At 38.2% G+C, this 23,020-nt stretch overlaps 1 protein-coding gene, 1 long non-coding RNA gene and 1 pseudogene across 5 annotated transcripts in view; 1 reads left to right on the plus strand and 2 right to left on the minus strand.

The window, feature by feature from the left end:
• LOC109551821 (uncharacterized) overlaps positions 1-3,265 on the plus strand; it is a 40,443-nt gene extending 37,178 nt beyond the window's left edge. Inside the window, exon 6 of the long non-coding RNA XR_012329652.1 lies at positions 2,011-3,265. This is a non-coding gene — a long non-coding RNA (uncharacterized lncRNA). The remainder of the gene's footprint in view (positions 1-2,010) is intronic.
• LOC141277802 (putative protein FAM90A10) overlaps positions 1-23,020 on the minus strand; it is a 112,617-nt gene that overhangs the window by 39,481 nt on the left and 50,116 nt on the right. For 3 of the 4 annotated variants that reach the window (XM_073799884.1, XM_073799885.1, XM_073799890.1), the window contains exon 2: positions 14,948-15,066. The exons of the other annotated variant lie outside the window; for it this stretch is intronic. In XM_073799884.1, the coding sequence (XP_073655985.1) occupies positions 14,948-15,049 (102 nt within the window). In that variant the 5' untranslated portion in view covers positions 15,050-15,066. The remainder of the gene's footprint in view (positions 1-14,947; positions 15,067-23,020) is intronic. 4 annotated transcript variants of the gene reach the window in all.
• LOC101334257 (ornithine decarboxylase pseudogene) lies at positions 12,425-14,426 on the minus strand (annotated as a pseudogene).

A 23,020-nucleotide genomic window follows, 5' to 3' on the forward strand; every position in this document is an offset into this window, starting at 1 on the left:
CTTCGGTTAAATGAATAAGTATTCTTTCACGGTGACCTACGATCCTGTTGTGTTTTAAAACATTTTTGATATTTTTAACAAACTTCCCAAATATCAAAAATCTGACCAAAGTTTTTTAGCCTCCAGCTGGCTCTGGGGCACTTTGAAAGAACATCTCAGTGAGAAATGTCAAACTACGTTTATTTGGTATGTTAAAATTACTTTAAAAACTTTGTCAAGTGATTGGAGATGAACCTTAGGTTCTAGTGTATGGGTAAATGCCATTTATATAGATATACCAAAATGTATATGGAATCCTTAACATCTGATATGTCCTGATATGTTATCAATCATAATACTAGCTATCCTAAAATGGTATATCCAAGTTTCCTGCTAATTACATTGTAAGCAAATCTTTAGCCATGCTGTTTTAAGTTTTGTCCTGATGCTTTTACAAAATGAGGATTTTCAAGAAGACTGATAAAGAGGAACTTTTTAACAGATATAACTTTCTGATAGCCTTTAGAAAATATCACTGGACTGGGTAACAAAGGACAAAACTAATGGGAAACATGATTATTTCATCCAGATGAATGGGAATTAATTACATGGGACTGAATGAACTGGTAAATATGATTTATAACTTTATGACTTTGGGAAATATACTGGCTTTGTTGCTGAAATCTCGGCTTCTCTGTGCACCGATGCTGAACAGAAATACAGAGACACAGATTTTGGAGGAAGAGAGAGATGGCTCTTTCTACCAGGCAGAGGGGAAGACACAGCAGGCTAGCACCTCAAGAACCGTGCGCTCCTTTGGGGATCGGAGAAGATTTTATATGTGGGGCTCGCAGTCCAGGGTATATGATAAGGATCAAAGTAGTAAAGGTCTTGCATTCTTCTTCTTCCTGCATTATTTCAAAACAGTCACAGCTGGCGTCAGGTAGCCTGGTAATTGGGTCCGTTTGTCTCTGGGTTATCAGCCTGTGACTGTAAGGCCAACTGGCCCGAGGCAGGGGAACACAATCAGATTCACAGGTTGCATCAGACCGAAATTCTCTGGACCACCCAGTTCCAGGAACTGACCTGGGGACTTTGAACCCAGCCCCGCCTTTCGAGGGGCGGGACTAACGGTCCCCCAGGATACCCGAAAAGACCACCAAATAAGGAATACCCTGCGCCCTCCCAGATTCACCACACCCCTTTCCCTTCTTCCCCTATAAAGTCTTGCCCAACCCTCGCCCGGGTGCGACTTCTCGGGCCCCTTTCTCTCGGACCAGTGAACCTGGCCCGGGAGCGCTCCCTAATAAAGCTCACTTGAAGCTTTCCTCTGTTTCGCGGTGCCGTTTGTTAAGATCCGACCTTACAGTGACTTTTTTCTGAAATGCAAATACTACAAGGGGTGATTTGCTACAAGGGAGTGAAGGATGTAACTCACATAGTGTTAAAGAGTAATAGGTTAGCTTTGTGAAGTACAAATCTAGTTACAGATAGTAACAGTTAAAAAAAAAAAAGTAGGATTAACTCTTTCAGGCCAGGCTATGTTTCTTCTCTAGCCTGTTCACTGTTAGCTTTGTTTTCCTTGTTCTCAGGAGAGGGAAAACTTCATTTCTATTATTGCTGCAACAGCTTTAATCTTTGTTTTTAGGAAAAACCTTTTCTCTTATGCTATGACCTACAACAAGTTGATAAAGTATGCCTTTGTAAACAAAGAGGAAACTTTTATCTTTTTCTACCTGATCCTGCCAGAATTTGTCTCCAGCTGACTCTCCTGTGAAATCGATATTATGTTAACCACTGTTTTAATTTGTTCTTTGTTTCAAAATTGCTTGTGCTTTGTGTCTCCCTGCTGTACTATGTCTTTGTCAAGGTTACTATCTACATTACTTATATCTTGTCTATTTTATAAGATTGTTGTCTCTTGCAGTACCCAGTGTATAACCAAGCCTCCAACAAAACTTCTATAGCTAACTATCTTACAGAAATAGATCACATTTATAGCATAAAATAATTGTAATAATGTGATTCTAGGTATGGGAAGAAACAACAAGGAAAAATGTCTCCTGGATCATAATTAAACAGAGGATCCAGAGAATCTTTAAATATCGATAGGGCCTAATCCGAAAATTAGCACCTGGAGTGGTATATCAAGATTTTTCACCTGACCCGGGATGAGCCTCCCAGCACCATGGGACAAAATTTGCTCATAAAATGTCTCTCAAATATTGGTCAAATTCCTGACCAAGAGGAGAGGCTCAATCATCCGCGACTGCAGCTCTCCAACATGAGCCAGTGAACCTTGAGAAAACTCTGGGAGGAGAAGAATACCTGCCGTCAGCAGCCATCAGACTGCAGCTACTCCCTGCGGTAAGCCCTGAGGAAACTCAGGATGTGAAAATACAGCATACAGGCCACAGATAGGTGTGGTGCATATCAAAGGAATTATTTCAATGAGCCCTGACCCTTGCACTAAATTCCTTAACTTGAGATGCGGTCTCCAGGCTTGAAGCCCTCAAAATTCCTGATAAATCTCAACTTTAAGGTTGTAAATATTTTTTCAGTCTACAGATGTAAAGTAGACACTTCCAAAGCGGAACAAAAGAAAAATCTCAACATTTGGAACACTGAACCGATGGCAGAAACTCCCAGAAAGATCCATCTGATGGAACAGTTAAAACGCTGTCACCCCTTTTTCCACAAGATTGTGGCATGTACATTGACAGTGGGGAATTGTAACAGGGAAGAGCTAAATCGGACTCCATGTTCCATCTGTTTCTTTGATTTTAACCTTTGTTTTTTGTTGCTTTTGTTATAATAATCATACATAATGGCCTACCTCAGGGAATACTGCCCCTCTGCCTGAATGTTAACTAAAGTGCCTCTGTTCAGCTCACAGGGAGACCATCTGACCCTGTCCACCTGTGGATGGCTGCAAGAAAGAAGAAATTAACACATCCCCTCCCTGAGGCTGGCCATTCCAGGGAATATTGCAAAATTTAAGGCCTTTTTACTTTACTGCCTCAATTCCTCCCACTCTCTGTGCTGTAAAAGAAACTGGCATCCAAACCCTGATAAGATGGTTTTTCGAGACACAGGGCTGCCATCGCTATCATGTTGGTCTGCCGGCTTTCCAAATAAAGTCGTATTCTTTGCCTCAACACCTCGTCTCCGATTCATTGGCCTGTTGTGCGGCGAAAGTAGTGAAATTGGACTCCGTAAAAATAGCAATTAGCAGAGACATGGAAATCAAACAACAAGGAGGGAACACATTGCACTGGTCTCAAAGGCCATCATAAAAATCACAATGAATAAATGGTTGAGAGGGCTTTGAGAAAAGGAAACCCTTTTACGGTGATGGTAAGATGTAAATGTGGAACAGCCACTATAGAGAACATTATGGAAGTGCCTTTAAAAGGTAAAAAGACACCTAACGTATGATCCAGCAGTGCTACCACAAAGAGTATATGCAGAGAAAACCAGAATTCGAAAGACACATGAACCCAAGCTTGCACTGCAGCACCGTTTACAATACTCAAGATGTGGAAACATAAAAAATGTCCATGGACAGACGAAGAGATTAAAAAAAAAAGTGATACATGTACACAGTGGTATTATGACTCCGCTATGTAAAAGAATGAAATAATGCCATTTGCAGGAACGTAGATAAACCTAGAGATAATCATACTAAGTAAAGTAAGTATCAGAAAGACAAATATAATATGATATAACGTATAGCTGGAATCTAAAAATGCACATGATTGAAATAATTGAGGAAACGAGCAGACACAGGAACCTAGAAAAGAAAATATGGTTACCAACTGGACAGAAGGGGTCAAGGGATAAATTAGGAGAATTAACAAATACACACTATTTCATATAAAATAGATATTCAACAGGGATCTACGTATACCAAGGAAGGGCTATCAACACTCTCTAATAAACTAAATGGGAAAAGAAGCCAAACATGCAGAGATATGTATATATGTATAACTGAAAATGGTTCTGTATCCCTATCACATACACAACACTGTATATCAATGTCACTCCAATAAAAAGAAATTAATTTATTAAAAAGTGGTAATGAGACACAAGATTTGAGTGTTTTTTCTGGCACATTCCTCTTTTTTTACAAGCCCCAAACAGGATTTCCCCTAAGGCTCTGGTTGCTGGCATAAGCAGAATTGGGCCTAAAGAAATGCTGGCCTTATGACCATTTGCCACAAAAGCAACCTCAAAAAGACTGCTTATGGGCACTTAATATTCACAAGGACTTCTGGACTCTAAATGATGCCTGACATCACAAAATGTCCAGGGCTAAGTGTTCAAAAACCATTGAAAAGAGGGCAGACTTTCAAGAAGGCAATTTCAACAGGTAAATTCTACTCACACTGTTTATGAATTAAAATAGCCCATGAGAACATGTTCAACACAGCAATTAGCAGAGACATGCAAATCTAAATCAAAATGAGGATTCACCTTCACCAGTTGGTAAGGCGATCATCAAAAATTGAAAATGAATAAATGACGTAGAGGGCATGGAGAAATGCAAACCCATTTATTGTACTGGTGAGACACAAATTGTAACAGCCACTGTAGACAACATTATGGAAGTGCCTTCAAACCTAAAAGGAGAGTTCCATATGATCCACCATTGCTACCCTTAGGAGTATATGCAGAGAAAACCAGAATTCAAAAAGACACATGCACTCAGAGTGCACTGCAGCACCATTTACACGAGCCAAAACATGGAGGCATAAAAAATGTCCATGGCCAGGTGAACAGAAAAAGAAGAACTAATATATGTACGCAACAAAATATGACTCAGACATTTTTTAAATTAATTAATTAATTATTTTTGGCTGCATTGGGTCTTCATTGCTGTGCGCGGGCTTTCTCTAGTTATGACGAGCAGGGGCTACTCTTTGTTGTGGTGCATGGGCTTCTCATTGCGGTGGCTTCTCTTTGCTGTGGAGCACGGGCTCTAGGCTTGTGGGCTCTAGGCTTGTGGGCTCTAGAGCACAGGCTCAGTAGTTGTGGAGCATGGGCTTAGTTGCTCCACGGCATGTGGGATCTTCCTGGACCAGGGCTCAAACCCGTGTCCCCTGCATTGGCAGGCGGATTCTTAACCACTGCGCCACCAGGGAAGCCCCAGACATTTAAAAAATACATTTACTTATTTATTTTTGGCTGCATTGGGTCTTCGTTGCTATGCACAAGCTCTCTCTAGTTGCGATGAGCTGGGGCTATTCTTTGTTGTGGAGCGCAGGCTTCTCATTGCAGTGGCTTCTCTTGTCGCAGAGCACGGGCTCTAGGTGTGCAAGCTTCAATACTTGTGGCACCTGGGTTCGGTAGTTGTGGCTCGTGGGCTTCAGAGCACAGGCTCAATAGTTGTAGCACATGGGCTTAATTGCTCTTCAGCATGTGGGATCTTCCCGGACCAGGGCTCGAACCCATGTCCCCTGCATTGGCAGGCGGATTCTTAACAACTGCACCACCAGGGAAGTCCCTCAGACATTTAAATAAATGAAATTATGCCATTTGCAGGAACATAGAAAACCTAGAGATAATCATACTAAATAAAGTAAGTCAGAATCAGAAAGACTAATACCATATGATATCACTTATAGGTGGAATCTAAAAATACACACCACTGAACAAATAAGAGAACACATAAACTCAGGGACTCATGGACTTAGAAATCACACATATGGTTAAAAAAAGGACAAAAGGGGGTCAAAGGATAAATTAGGACAATGGAAATAATAAATATGCAATTTTCCAATAAAAGAGATAATCAACAAGGACCTATGTATACCAGGGAGTTCTATCAACAGTCTCTAGTAACCTATATGGGAAAAGAAGCCAAAGATGCATAGAATATATGGATATGTATAAGGGAAAACGATTCACTATAGCTACAACATACTCCACACTGTACATCAAAGTTCCACCAAGAAAAAGTAAAAATTATTCTAATTAAAAATGTGGCAATGAGACAAGATTTGGGTGTTTGTACTGTCACATTCCACTCTAAGTTAGAAGCACCAAGCGGAATTTCCCCTTAATGTCTGGTTGCCGGCGTAACCAGAGTAGGTCCCGAGGAAATACTGACGCCTGGTGGCCATTTCCCGCAAAAGCAACCTCAAAACGCTTGCTTAGGGGCACTTTGTATTCATAACGACTTCAGGGCCCAACATGATACCTGACATCAACAAATGTCCGGGCGAAAGTGTTTGAAAATCATTGAAAAGGGGGCAGACATTCAAGAAGGCAACTGAATCAGGTAAATTCTACTCACACGGGTATATGAAGAAAAAAAGCCTGTAAAAGCACATTCAGCGTAGCAGTTAGCAGAGACATGCAAATCAAAACTACAATTAGAGATCACCTTGCACCGCACTAAAATGCCATCACCAAACTTTACAGTGAATAAATGGTGGAGAGGGCATGGAGCAAAGGAAATTCTTTTATGGACCTGGTGGTAAATAAATGGTAACAGCCACTAGAGAGAACATTAAAGATGAGCCTTTAAAAGCTAAAAAGAGTGCTACCCTATGATTCTGCAGAGTTTCCCCTAAGATTATAGGCCAACAAGTCCAGAATTCGAAAAAACACATGCACCCAAGTGTGCACGGCACCACCGTTTACAATACCCAAGATGAGGAGACATACAAAATGTCCACGGACAGAAGAACAGATAAAATAGAAGTGTACACAATGGTATACAATTCCTCCATGCAAAAGCATGAAATAATGCCAATTGCAGGATCATAGATAAACCTAAAGATAATCATACTAAGTGAACTAAGTGAGATTCAGAAAGACAAATATTATATGATCTCACTTATACCTGGAATCTATACATATACATCATTGAAATAATTGAAAAACATAAACAGTCTCAGGGACTTAAGAAAAATCCAAACTTATGGTTACCTAATGCGACAGATGGGGTCAAGGGATACATTAGGACGATGAGATTCAAAATACAAAATATTTTGTATAAACTGGATTTTCCATAAGAATCTTTGTATACCTAGGAATGGCTATCAACACTCTCTAATAACCTAAATGGGAAAAGAAACCGAACATGTATGGATATATGTATATGTATAACTGAAAATGGCTCTGTATTCCTGACATAAATAATACTGTATATGAATGTTACTACAAAAAAGAGAAATTAATCTAATTAATTAAACTGTTATAATGAGACATAAGATTTGAATTCTGGTTCTGTACGTTCGTCTCTAACTTACAAGCTCCAAACAAGATGTCCCCTAAGGCTCAGGTTGCTGGCTTAGGGAGAATTGGGTCGGAAGAAATCTTGCGCCTTAAGTACGTTTCCTGCAAAAGCAACCTCAAAAAGATGCTTCTGGGCACTTAATATTCCCAAGGACTGCTGGGCTCTAAATGGTATCTGAGATCACAAAATATCCAGACTTAAGTGTTTCATAATCAATGAAAACAGCGCCGGCTGTTGAGCGCCGGCTGTTGGTGGCGCAGTGGTTGAGAGTCTGCCTGCCGATGCAGGGGACATGGGTTCGTGCCCCGGTCCGGGAAGACCCCACATGCCACGGAGTGGCTGGGCCCGTGAGCCATGGCCGCTGAGCCTGCGCGTCCGGAGCCTGTGCTCCGCAGCGGGAGAGGCCACAACAGTGAGAGGCCCACGTACCGCAAAAAAAAAAAAACAAAAAAAACAGGGCCGACTTTCAGTGAAAGCATTTTCAACAGGTAAATTCTACTCACGCAGAATATGAATAAAAACAGCCCATAAGCACGTGTTCAACATAGTAATTTGCAGACACATGCAAATCAAGCTCACCACCAGACGTCACCTTGCACCTGTCAGAAGGCCATCATCAAAAATCGACAATGAATAAATGATGTAGAGGGCATAGAGAAGTGCAAACCCTTTTATTGTGCTGTTGGGTTGCAAATTCTAACAGCCAATTTAGAGAACATTATGGAAGTGCCTTCAAACTTAAAATTAGAGCTACCATAAGACTCGCCATTGGTAACCTAAGTGTATATGCGGAGATAACCAGAATTCGAAAAGATATATGCACCCAAGTGGGCACTGCAGCACCATTTACACGAGCCAAAACATGGAGGTGCACAAAATGTCTATGGCCAGATGGACAGCTAAAGAAGTGACACATGTTTGCAATGCAATATGACTTAGACATTTAAATAAGTGAAATTTTGCGATTTGCAGGAACACGGAAAACCTAGAGATAATCATACTAAATAAGGTAAATCAGAATCTTAAAATCTAATATCGTATGATATCACTTCTAGCTGGATTGTGATACCACACACCATTGAACCAATTAGAGAACACTGAAACAGACTAAGGGACTTGGAAATCAAACAAGTGGTTACTACAAAGGACAGGAAGGGTGACGGGATTAATTAGGACAATGGAAATATCAAATACGCAGTATTTCCAATAAAAGAGGTAATCAGCAAGGACCTATGTATACCAGGCAGTTCTGTCAACACTCTCTAGTAATCTATAAGGGAAAAGAAGCCGAAGATGCATACATATATGTCTATGTATAAGGGAAAAATATTTTCTATACCTACAACATACACAACATTGTCCATCAATGTTCCTTCAAGAAAAAATAAAAATTAATCTAATTAAAAATGTGGTAATGACACACAAGATTTGGGTGTTTGTACTGTCACATTCCACTCTATGTGAGAAGCCCGAAACAGAATTTCCCCTTAGTGTCTGGTTGCCGGGGTAACCAGAGTTGGGTCCGAGGACATACTGCAGCCTAGTGGCCATTTCCCGCAAAAGCAACCTCAAAACGCTTGCTTAGGAGCACTTTGTATTGACAAGGACTGCAGGGCCCTAAATGATACCTGACATCAAAAAATGTCCATGCGAAAGTGTTCGAATGTCACTGAAAAGGTTAAGATGTTCAAGAAAGCAATTGAATCAGGTAAATTCTACTCGCATGGGTATATGAAGAAAAACAGCATATAAAACATACTCAACACAGCAATTAGCATAGACATGCAAATCAAAACTACAGTGAGAGATCACCTTGCACCGGAGTAAAAGGCCATCACCAAAATTAAAAATGAATGAATGGTGGAAAGGGCATGGAGAAAAGGAAATCCTTTTATGGAGCTGGTGGGAAATAAATTGTAACAGCCACTAGAGAGAACATTTAAAGATGTGCCTTTAAAAGCTAAAAAGAATGCTACCCTATGATCCTGAAGAGTTTCCCCTAAAATTATAGGCTGACAAGTCCAGAAGTTGAAAAAACACATGCACCCAAGCGGGCACAGCAGCATCATTTACAATAACCAAGATGTGGAGACATACAAAATGTCCATGGACAGATGAACAGATAAAAAAGAAATGATCCATGTACACAGTGGTATACAATTCCTCCATGCAAAAGAATGAAATAATGCCAATTGCAGGAACATAGATAAACTTACAGATAATCATACGAAGTGAAGTGAGAATCAGTAAGACAAATATTATATGAACTCACTTATAGTTGGAATCTATAAAGACACAGAATTGAAATAATTGAAAAACATAAACAGTCTCAGAGAGTTAAAAAAACCCCAAACTTATGGTTACCTAATGGGACAGAAGGGGTTAAGGGATACATTACGACGATGGGATTAAAAACACAAAATATTTCGTACAACTAAATATGAACAAGAATCTATGTATACCTAGGAATGACTATCAACACTCTCTAATAACCTAAATGGGCAAAGAAGCCAAACATGTATACATATGTGTATATGTATAACTGAAAATGGTTCTGTATCCCTACAATACACATAATACTGTATATCAATGTTATTCCAAAAAAAAAAAGAAATTATTCTAATTAATTAAACTGTCATAATGAGGCAGAAGATTTGAGTGTTTGTTCTGCACATTCCTTTCTAATTTATAAACCCCAAAGAGGATTTCCCGTAAGGCTCTGGCTGCTGGCCTAAGCAGAGTTCAGTCTGAGGAAATCCTGCGCCTCATGAATGTTTCTCGCAAAGGAACCTCAAAAAGATTTCTTATGAGCACTTAATATTCCCAAGGACTCCTGGGCTCTAAATGATACCTGACATCACAAAATGTCCAGGCTTTAGTGTTCCAAAATCATTGAAAACAGGGCCAACTTTCAAAGGAGACATTTTCAACAGGTAAATTCTACTCACACTAATTATGAGTAAAAACAGTCCATAAGCACATGCTCAACATAGCAGTTAGCAGAGACATTGAAATCATAATCACAATGAGGGATCTCCTTGCACCAGTTGGAAAGGCGATCACTGAAAATGTACAATGAATAAATGATGTAGAGGGCACGGAGAAATGCAAACCCTTTTACTGTGCTGGTGGGTTGCAAATTTTAACAGCCAATTTAGAGAACATGGAAGTGCTTTCAAACTTAAAATCTGAGCTACCATATGATCCGCCATTGCCACCCCTAAGAGTATATGTGCAGAAAACCAGAATTTGAAAAGACATATGCACTGAAGTGTGCACCGTAGCACCATTTACACGAGCCAAAACATGTAGGCACACAAATGTCTAGGCTGGATGAACAGATAAAGAACTGACACATGTAAGCAATGCAATAACACTCAGACATTTAAATAAATGATATTATGCCATTTGCAGGCACATTGAAAACCTAGAGATAATCATACTAAAGAAATTAAATCAGATTTTTAAAATCTAATATCATATTGCTTATAGGTGGAATAAAAAAATACACAACATTGAACTAATTAGAGAACACTGAAACAGGCTCATTGAATTGGAAAACAAACATATGGTTGCCAAAAAGGACAGAAGGGGTCAAGTGATAGATTAGGAGGATAGAATTAACAAATACACTGTATTCCAATAAAAGAGATAATCAAAAAGGACCTATGTATACCAGGGAGTTCTATCACCACTCTCTAGTAACCTACATTTGTTTTCTAAGTCTGAGTTTTTCTGTTTTTTTGCTGGGTCCTCAGCATGAGAGATCTTAGTTCCCCAACCAGGAACCGAATCCACACTCCTTCAGAGTCTTAACCACTGGACTGTCAGAAAAGTGGTTTTGTCATACTGAGTGAAGTAAGTCAGACAGGGAAAGAGAAATATTGTATGGTATCGCTTATATGCTCAATCTTAAAATAATAATAGAAATGAATAGAAAAACTCACAGACTTAGAGAATAAATTTAGGGTTCTGGGAGGGATGGGTGAGTGGGAGGGTTAGTTAGGGAGCTTGGGATTGACATGTACCCACTGCTCTATTTATTTATTTATATTAAAAAAAAATTTTTTTTAAATTTTTCACATGAGAACATGGTTTATTTTATTTATTTATTTATTTTTGGCTATGTTGGGTCTTCGTTTCTGTGCGAGGGCTTTCTCTAGTTGCAGCAAGCGGCGGCTGCTCTTCATCGGGGTGCGCGGGCCTCTCACTATTGCAGCCTCTCGTTACGGAGCACAGGCTCCAGACGCGCAGGCTCAGTAGTTGTGGCTCACGGGCCTAGTTGCTCTGTGGCACGTGGGATCTTCCCAGACCAGGGCTTGAACCCGTGTCCCCTGCATTGGCAGGCAGATTCTCAACCACTGTGCCACCAGGGAAGCCCCCCCACTGCTATATTTAAAATGAATAACAAACAAGGACCTACTGTATAGCACAGGGAACTCTGCTCAATATTATGTAACAACCTAAATGAAAAAGAATTTGAAAAAGAATAAATACATGTATATATATAACTGAATCACTTGTCTGTACACCTGAAACTAACACAATATTGTTAATCAACTATACTCCAATATAAAATAAAACTTAAGAAGAAGTTTATGTTAATTGTTGACAAGGACTTACAATTACTCTTTCATTATTTTCTGTTGGTTGTTGTTGTTGTAGTTCCTTTGTTTTTGTTTTTTTGATGTGGTATGAATTCACTCTTTTTTTTTTTTTTTTTTTTTTGCGGTACGTGGGCCTCTCACCGCTGCGGCCTCTGGCGTTGCGGAGCACAGGCTCCGGATGCGCAGGCCCAGTGGCCATGGCTCATGGGCCCAGCCGCTTCGCGGCACGTGGGATCCTCTCAGACCGGGGCACAAATCCATGTCCCCTGCATCAGCAGGCGGACTCTCAACCACTGCGCCACCAGGGAAGCCCTGAATTCACTCTTTTTCTGTATCTTTTGTGTAACTACAGTAGAGTTTTTCTTAGTAGTTTCCATGAAATGTACATAAAGTATACTTAAGTTAATAATAACTAATCTTTAATTTTATAAAATAACAATTTTAGGTACATTTTATATGTATTTCCTCATTATTTTATGTAAACAATATATTATCAATCTCCAGAAAAATATTTGTGTATACACATACAAATATATACAAATATACACATATCTATATCTATCTCTCTCTATATATCTCTACACACAAATATACATATGTATACATATACACACGTGTACTGGAATTTTTTGATATAAAACATTCGCTATTATATTTAAGGAAATAGCTTGATTTTCTTCTTCAAATCTGTATTATCTATATAAGGAGCTCATGGTAATTTTTTTATATAGGCTTTTCTCATGTGTTGTTAGATTTATTTTTATTTATTTTATTTTATACTTGTAAAATTAGAGGCTTCCTTTTTATGTACTTTTTAACTGCTTGGAATGTGTCTGTATGAATTGTGTACTATATGCTTATGTTATACTCTTTACAATATTTTGTCACCTTATTTTCTGTAACAAATTTCCATTGATTCCTTGGGCTTACTAAATATACATCCATATGCTCTGCAGTTGGAGATGATTTTAATCCTTTTCCAATGGTATTTTTTTTTACTGATACCTCAAAGTGTTAAGTAAGTTGGGGGTTCATGTCTCCTAGTGATCTCTCTGACAATGAGAGGAAATTATTTATTATTTCTCTGTAGGTGAACTAGTGTTGAGGGTCTGTAATAATTCTTTGAGTACATATGCATGAATATCTTTTTTATTTTATTTCAAGATACTTTATTTTAAACAGGTCACAACACTAAGCTTCTGGCCCACTCTGCCAATGCACAAGCTACAAATGCTTGCTCAGCAGTTGAGGGGCATGCTTTAGTAGCATGTTTGAAAAGTGAATAAAAATCCATATAAAACAAATATTCAAATAGTTTCCATAGGAACACAGCTAAGTGTGACCCCATCGCCTAGTCTTCCACACTGTTGCATCTGTGCTAACCCTATTCACATAGACATCTCAAAACTCACAGTAATTAAGTTAAATGGTCCCCCCCAAACCCTTAAATCAAGCTAAACTTGCAGTTAACAGCTACAGGAATGGTATCTACACATTAATAGGAGCTGAAGCACAGGCTGCTGGGTGCCATTTCATCCCACTCTCCCAAGCACATGACACAGGCACAGTGCCAACATCTTGCTCCTCTATGCTGGGTGGGAAATCGTGGTTCTGGATTTGCTGCATCAGATGCCATGTTGGCCCTGACATCACATAGGAGATGGTCGGTCTCTGGAATCCACTGAAAGTGGAAGCAGCAGCGACAGTGTAAGCACCCATGTTCTCAAAGAGCATCCAATTGCCCACATGCATCTCAGGCAAGTTACAGTGCTCAACCAGGCAATCAAGGCCATCACAGGTCTGTCCCGAGATGCTGGATGAATAATACTTCTCATCTGGTTTGGGTCTCTTCTGCAGAAGAGGCTTCACATGTGCATTTTCGTAGAGGATGCAGTTGGATGATCCATATACTCCATCATTCACATAATACATAAATGTCTGTTCACTTGACTCATCTTCATCATCAGAGCCTGTCTGTTCCTTTAATACGAGTTTTTTGGCAATGATATTAACCGCTAGCATGAAAGCTGATTCAACATAGTATTTGCCTGGCTCAGCTATGATTCTCACTCCAGAGTCTGATGGAAAATACTTGTCCAACGCTGGGTTGATTACACTGGTGATCTCTTCAAATTTAAGCTTTACATCCTCAGATTCAGGAAAGCCACCACCAATATCAAGCAGATACATGTTGAAACCAACCTCAGCTCCCATGTCAAAGACACAGTGGGCATCAGAGATGGCCTTCACAAAGATCTCCAGATCAGTACAACCACCTCCCACGTGGAAGCTGACACCAATGACATCAATATCTAGCTCTTTCGCCCATTCCAAAAGAAGCCTGCTGGTTTTGAGTGTGGCATCAAATTTGACACTGAGGCGACAGACTGCTTTGGAATCATCAGTGGCAATCCGCAAAACCAACTTGGCCTTTGGATGTGCCCTGGCAACTTTCATCAACTCAACTTCACTATCAAAAGTCATCATCTTGGGCTCCCCTGGTGGCACAGTGGTTAAGAACCCACCTGCCAATGCAGGGGACATGGGTTTGAGCCCTGGTCCGGGAAGATCCCACATGCTGCAGAGTAACTAAGCCTGTGAGCCACAACTACTGAACCTGCGTGCCACACTACTGAAGCCCGGGTGCCTAGAGCCCGTGCTCCACAACAACAGAAGTCACTGCAATGAGAAGCCCGCGCACCGCAACAAAGAGCAGCCCGCATGCAGCAACGAAGACCCAATGCTGCAAAAAATAAATAAATACATATACACATACATACATAAATAAATTAATTAATTTAAAAAACCCAAACAAACAACAAAAATGTCATCATCTGGACTCCATTATTGGCAGCGTATTTAATCTGAGACACTTGTTCACAAGGATTTGCATAGATAATCCTCTTTGGAGGCACCCCGAGACTCTGCACCAACTGGATTTCAGTCTTGCTGGCATAGTCAAATCCTGTCCCTGTGGCAGCTAGGGTCTTCACTATGGTTCTGCTATCACTGCATTTGACTACATAAAAGGGGGTGACCCGAGGAAGAGCTTTAAACCGTCTCAGATGTTTCTTTAGAATGTCTCCCAGGTCTGCAACATAGAACGTATCCTTACCGTCAAAAGAAGAAACTTCATTTTTTGGTTCCGGATGTCCTTGGCAGTAACGCCTTCATCCAAGAAATGACAGTCAAACTCTTCATTACTAAAGTTGTTCATGGTTTCTTGATATCTTTCTGAAACAACAAAATGGGAAACTAAGAGATGAAATTTAAAGAAATTATGCCAGCTTTCACAAAGGCAATTGAATTCTCCAGGAATTCCAAGTCCCGCTGAAGATACGTGTGCCCTCGGTGCAGCAGTGAAAATGTTCTAACAAATGCACAATCTGCTGTACACCTTAAAGTGTCGGGCACCAAGGGCAGACCCCATGGAGATTAGACGCCGTTGCTGCCGAGCGTGCAGGACTGCCGGCCGCCCTGCCGCTGTCCCCGCTGCCCGTTAGCCGCCTGCCCAGCCACCCGCCACCTCGCTCCCTCCCATGGAGAACCACCGTCCCGAGGTGGTGCCGGAGCGCTGGCAAAGGGGCGGTGGCAGCGGAGGCTGAGGGGACTGACCTCTTCTTTAATTTTATAATTATTACCTGTAGAATTCTACCATGCTCCTTTGTCTGTATCTGTCACTTTGATTACATGCCTTTCCTAAATTTATAAGCTGATTATATTAATGTATTTCCTAACAACCAAAACATTGGAGTTTTGGTGTAGAATTCACTTTATCTTGCTATAATTTTTTTCCTGAAGTTAGGTTTATTAAGGTATTATTTATATTTTTTAGTAGGTTGCCTTTTTATTTTGTTGATGTTTCCTTTGATGTATATAAGCTTTTGAGTTTGATGTCCTCCATTTTGTTATTTTGCTTTTGTTGGTTTTGATTTTTTTTGTCCATTTCAAAATATCATATCCAAGACCTAGGTCAAGGAACTTACTGCCTTTATGTGTTCTTCTATGAGTTTTATGGTTTTCCATCTTCCATTCAAGTCTTTAACCCTTTTAAAGTTATTTTTTCTGTATGGTGTAAGATAGTGGTCCAGTTTCATTTTTTGCATGTGGTTTCCCAGTTTTCCCAACAACATTTAATAAAAGAATTATCATAATTCTCAATTGTATATTCTTGGCTTCAGTGTCATAAATTAATTACCATATATGCTTAGATTTGTTTCTGTGCTATTGTTTCCATTGATCTATGTGGGGTTCTTTTATGCCAATGCCATCTGTTTTTATGACCATAGATTTGTAATAGAATTTGAAATCTTGAAGCATGAAGCCTCCAGTTTTTTTCTTCTTTCTCATGATTTCTTTTGCTATTTGGATTCTTTTGTGGTTCCGTGCAAATTTTAAAATTGTTGCTTCTATTTCTGTGAAAAAATGTTATAGAAATTGTGATAGGGATTGCATTACACCTGTATATTACTTTGAGAAGTATGTACATTTTAATAATATTTATTCTTTTAATTAATGAGCAAATACTATCTTGACATTTATTTTGTTGTCTTCAATTTCTTTCCTTAATGTTTTGTAGTTTCCAGGACACAGGTCTTTCACTCTCTCAGTGAAATTTATTCCTAGGTGTTCTTCTCATGCCATTGTAAATGGAATTCTTTTCTTTTTTTCTTTCAGATATTTTGTTGTTACTGTACAGAAAAGCAATAGATTTTTGTATGTTGATTTGGTATCTTCCAACTTTATTGAGTTTATTTATTCTACCATTTTGGGTGTTAGTCATATATAAGATCATGTTTTCTAAAAAGAGAGAAAGCTTTACTTCTTCATTTTGGATGCATTTTTATTTCTTGATTTTGTTTCAGATTGCTCTGGCTAGGACTTCAGTACTGTATTTAATAAGAGTAGTGAGCATGGATACCATTATCTTGTTCCTGATTATAAAAAAAAAGCTTTCAGGTTTTTTACCAATGTGTACAAATTTAGTTGTGGGTATTATACGGTTTTATTTTGAGGTATGCTCCTTCTGTTCCCAACTTGTTGAGAGTTTTTGTCACAAAAGGTGTTGAAGGTCAGTGTCTTTTTCTGCATATACTGAAAGGATGATATATTTATTCTTCACTTTATTAACATTGTATATCACAATTATCTATATATATATATAATTTTAACTGATTTGTATATTATACTATATGTAGATTAAATATAATATAGTGTGCCATTCTTCCGTGGCAAGAGTAAATTCCATTTAATCATGGTGTATGATCTTGTTAACTTGCTGCTGAATTTGTTTAGACTTTTGTATTTATAGTCATCAGACCTATCTGCCTGTAAATTTATATTCTTGTAGTGTTCTTTATCTGGCTTTGGTGTCAGAGTAACACTGTCCTCAGAAGGAGCTTGTGATTCACTCCTCAATTTTTTGGGAAGAGTTTGAGAATGACTGGAGTTAATTATCTTTTTAATGTTTGGTAGGATTCACCAGTGAAACCATCTGGCCTTGGGTTTTGTCAGGAGGTTTGCGTTCATTGTTTCAATGTTCTCATTTATTATTTGTCTGTTCTGACTTTCTATTTTTGATTCAGTCTTGGTAGTTTCCACACTTCTGGGGTTTTATTTATTTATTATAATTTATCAAATTTGTTGGTGTATAATTCTTAATGATATGATCTTATGGTCCTTTGTATTTCTTTTATGTCTCCTCTTTCATTTGTCATATTTTTTGACTTCTTCTTTTTTCCTTGGTTAGTCTAGCTAAAATTTCATCAATTTCCTTTATTTTTAAAAACACCAATCTTTAGTTGCATTAAACTGTAAATCTACCACAGAAGAAGAAATGAGAAAAAAATGATTACATGGAGAATAAACAACATATTTCTAAAAAACGAATGGGTCAATGATGAAATCAAAGAGGAAACTGAAAAATACCTTGAGACAAATGACAATGAAAACACAACCATACAAAATCTATGGGATACAGCAGAGGCAGTTCTTAGAGGGAAGTCCATAGCAATACATGCCTTCCTCATAAAACGACAGAAATCTCAAACAACCTAACCCACCCCCTAAAAGAATTAGAAAAAGAAGAACAAACAAAACCTAGAGTCAGCAGAAGGAAGGAAATAATAAAATCAGAGAGGAAATAAATAAAACAGATTTTAAAAATAGAAAAAAAATCTGTAAAACTGAGAGCTGATCCTTTGCAAGGGTAAACAGAATTGCTAAACCTCTTGCCAGGCTCACAAAGAAGAAAAGAGAGAGGACCCAGATAAATAAGAAATGAAAGAGGAGAAATTACAAGGGACCTCACAGAAATTTTTAAAATATATATTATGAACAATTACAAGCCAAACAATTTGGAAAACCTAGAAGAAATAGATGAGTTTCTAGAAACATAAAGCCACCAAAACTAAATCAAGAAGAAATAGACAATTTGAACAGACTGAAACTAGAAGTGAAATAGAACCTGTAAAACAACAAAAACAAACAACAGATTTCCTACAAACAAAAGTCCAGGAACACATGACTTCACAGACAAATTCTACCAAACATACAAAGAAGAACTTATACCAATTCTTCTCAAACTTCTCCAAAAGACTGAAGAGGAGGGAACACTCCCAAAGACATTCTATGAGACCACCATCACCCTGATACTAAAACCAGACAAAGACACTACCAAAAAAGAAAATTACAGGCCAATATTTGTGATAAATATAGATACAAAAATTATCAACCAAATATCAGCAAACTTAATCCAACAGCACATAAATAAAACATACACCATGACCACACTGGATTCATTCCAGGGTCACGAGGATGGTTCATCATATGCAAAACAATCAGTGTGATACACCACATGAACAACAACAAAAAAAAGAAAAAATCCACATGATCACGTCAATAAATATAGAAAAAGCATTTGATACAATTAAACATCCATTCATGATAAAACTCTTATGAAAGTGGGTATAGAGGGAACATCTCAAAATTATAAAACCTATTTATGATAAAACCATAGCCAATATAATACTCAACAGGAAAAAGCTGAAAGACTTCCCACTGAAGTCTGGAACAAAACATAGATGCCCACTCTTACCACTTCTATTCAGCATAGTGTTGGAAGTCCTAGCCACAGCAATCAGAAAAGAAAAAATAATAAATAAAACGTATCCAAATAGTAAGGGACAGGTAAAATTGTTATTATATGCAGATGACATGACACGATATGTAGAAAACTCTAATGACTTCACACACAGAAAAATCCTACTAGAACTGATAAATTCAGCAAGGTAGCAAGATAAAAGTTTAACATACAGAAATCGGTTGCATTTCTTTACATTAACAATGAAATATCAGAAAGGGAATATAAAAGAACAATACCTTTTAAACGTGCATCAAAAAATAATAAAACACTTAAGAATAAACTCGTCCAAGGAGACAAAAGACTTATATGCCAACAACTATAAAATATTAGTATTGAAGATGATTTAAAAAATGAAAAGATATCCCATGCTCTTGGATTGAAAGAATTAATATTGTTAAAATGGCCATATTACCCAAAGCAATGTAGAGATTTAATATGATCCCTATCAATTTACCCATGACAATTTTCACAAAACTAGAACAAATAATTCTAAAATTTTTATGAAACCACATAAGACCCAGAATTGCCAAAGCAATGCTGAGGAAAAAGAACAAAGCAGGAAGCATAACACTCCTAGAACTCAGAAAATGCTACACATCTACAGTAATCAAAACAGTGTGGTATTGGCACAGATACAGACATATGGATCAATGGAACATAATAGAGAGCTCAAAAATAAACCCACACACCTATGATCAATTAATCTTCAACAATAATCAATTAATCTTCAACAAAGGAGGCAAGAGTATGCCATGGGGAAAAGACAGTCTCTTCAGCAAATGGTGCTGGCAAAGTTGGACAGCTGCAAGCAAATCAGTGAAGTTAGAACACACCCTCACACCATACACACCATACACAAAAAAATACACCCTCACACCATACACACCATACACATACACACCATAAACTCAAAATGGTTTAAGTATTAAATATAAGACAACACCATAAAACTCCTAGAAAAGAACATAGGCAAAATATTCTGACGTAAGTTGTACCAATGTCTTCCTAAGTCAGTCTCCCAAGGCAATAAAAATAAAAACAAAAATAAACAAATGGGACCTATTCAAAGTTATAAGCTTTTGCGCAGCAAAGGAAACTATAAATACAACTAAAAGACAACCTAGGAAATGTGAGAAAATATTTACAAATGATGTGCTGACAAGGGATTAATTTCCAAAATATGCAAACAGCTCATAGAACAACAACAAAACAACCCAATTGAAAATTTGGGCAGAAGATCTAAATAGACATTTCTCCAAAGAAGACATACAGATGGCCAATAGGAACAATGAAAAGATGCTCATTGTTGCTAATTATTAGAGAACTACAAATCAAAATTCAATGAAGTACCACTTCACACTGGTCAAATGGCCAATATTAAAAAGTCTACAAATAAGAAATGCTGGAGAAGGTGTGGAGAAAGGGGAACTCTTCTACATTGTTGGTGAGAATGTAAATTGGTGCAGACGCTACAGAAAACAGTATGGAGGTTCCTCAAAAAACTAGAGTTGTCATATGATTCTGCAATCCCACTCCTCAGCATATATCCAGACAAAACTCTAATTCAAAAAGATACCTGCACCTCTATGTTCATAGTAACACTATTTACAATAGTCAACACGTGGAAATGACCTAAATGTCCATCCACAGATGAATGGATAAAGCAGATGTGATGTGTGTGTGTGTGTGTGTGTGTGTGTGTGTGTATAATGAAATCCTACTCAACCATATAAAACAAAGAAATAATGCCTTTTGCAGCTACATGAATGGACCTAGAGATTGTCATACCAAGTGAAGTCAGAAAGAGAAAGAAAATACCATATGGTATCACTTATATGTGGAATGTAAAATATGACACAAATGAACTTATCTATGAAACAGAAGCAGAATGAAAGACATAGAAAACAGACTTGTGGTTGGCCCAGGGAGGAAGAGTAAGGGAGGAATGAATTGGGAGTTTGGGTGGGATTAGCAGATGCTAGCTATTATATATAGAATGCATAAACAAGAAGGCCCTAATGTATAGCACAGGGAACTATATTCAATATCATGTAGTTGGGCTTCCCTGGTGGCTCAGTGGTTAAGAATCCGCCTGCCAATGCAGGGAACATGGGTTCGAGCCCTGGTCCAGGAATATCCCACATGCCGCGGGGCAACTAAGCCCGGGTGCCACAACTACTGAGCCTGCACACCTATAGCCCGTGCTCCACAAGAGAAGCCACTGCATTGAGAAGCCCATGCACCACAACGAAGAGTAGCCCCCACTGGCCGCAACTAGAGGAAGCCTGCGCACAGCAATGAAGACCCTTTAAGGGCTATGTATTCTGTTTAATGAATCTTAGGATTAATATTCCGTCACCACCTTCTTTGCATTACCGTTTTGTTGCAACGGATTACGGTATATGGTAGGGTAAGTTCCTTATACTGTTGTTTCTTTCCTATTTTTAGCCCTATGTTTAATTTTTTCAACAATCTGGTCATTTTATATAAAAATCCATTGGTATGTTGATTGGAACTGATGGAATCACATATTGGTTTCGAGAGAATTATCACTTTTTTGTAAATATGGATTTGGATCACTCTCTACTTTTTTAATGTTTAAGTTTTCCAGAAACATAATGTTCTTCATAATGCTTTGCACAGTTTTCTGAGGTTTATTTTCAAAACATCTAAATATGACTGGTAAATAATACATTTTTAAAATTTTTATTGGAGTATAATTCATTTCCAATGTTCTGTTAGTTGCAGGTGTACAGCGAAGTGTATCAGTTATACATATACATATATCCACTCTGTTTTAGATTCTTTTCCCATATAGGCCATTATAGAGTATTGAGTAGAGTTCCCTGTGCTATATAGTAGGTCCTTATTAGTTACCCATTTTATATATAGTAGTGTGTATATGTCAAACCCAATCTACCAATTTATCCCTCCCCCCCCACACCCTGGTAACCATAAGTTTGTTTCTACATCTGTAACTTTATTTCTGTCTTGTAGAAAAGTTCATTTGTACTTTTTTTTTTAGCTTCCACATATAAGCGATATCATATGATATTTCTTTCTGACTTACTTCACCCAGTACAACATTCTGTAGGTCCATCTGTGTTGCTGCAAATGACATTATTTCATTCATTTTATGGCTGAGAAATATTCCATTGTATACATATACCACATCTTCTTTATCCATTCCTCCACTGGTGGACATTTACATTGCTTCCATGCCCTGGCTGCTGTAAATAGTGCTGCAATGAACTATTGCAGTGTATGTAATTGGGGTGCATGTATCTTTTCAAATTATGGCTTTCTCTAGATATATACCAAGGAGTGGGATTGTGGGGTCATGTGGTAGCTCTATTTTTAGTTTTTAAAGGAACCTCCATATTGTTCTCCATAGAGGTTGTACCAATGTACATTCCCACCAACCATGTAGGAGAGTTCTCTTTTCTCCACACCCTCTGTAGCTAAGATATGATCTTTCCTGGAGAATCTTCCATGAGCACTTGAGAAGAAAGTGTATTCTGTTGCTTTTAGATGGAATGTCCTATAACAATTAAGTCCATCTTGTTTAAGGTATCGTTTAAAGCTTGTGTTTTCTTATTTATTTTCATTTTGGATGATCTGTTCACTGGTGAAAGTGGGGTGTTAAAGTCCCCTACTATGACTGCATTACTGTCGACTTCCCCTTTTATGGCTATTAGCATTTGCCTTATGTATTGAGGTGCTCCTGTGTTGCGTGCATGAATATTTACAATTGTTATATCTTCTTCTTGGATTGATCCCTTAATCATTATGTACTGTCCTTCTTTGTCTCTTGTAATAGTCTTTATTTTAAGGTCTGTTTTGACTGATATGAGAATTGCTACTCCAGCTTTCATTTTATTTCCATTTGCATGAGGTATCTTTTCCATCCCCTCACTTTCAGTCTGTACGTGTCTCTAGGTCTGAAGTGGGTCTCTTGTAGACAGCACATGTATGGGTCTTGTTTTTGTACCCATTCAGCCAGTCTACGTCTTTTGGTTGGAGCATTTAATCCATTTACATTTA

This window comes from Tursiops truncatus, chromosome 2 (genome assembly GCF_011762595.2).
Source record: "Tursiops truncatus isolate mTurTru1 chromosome 2, mTurTru1.mat.Y, whole genome shotgun sequence".
Lineage (NCBI taxonomy): Eukaryota > Metazoa > Chordata > Mammalia > Artiodactyla > Delphinidae > Tursiops > Tursiops truncatus.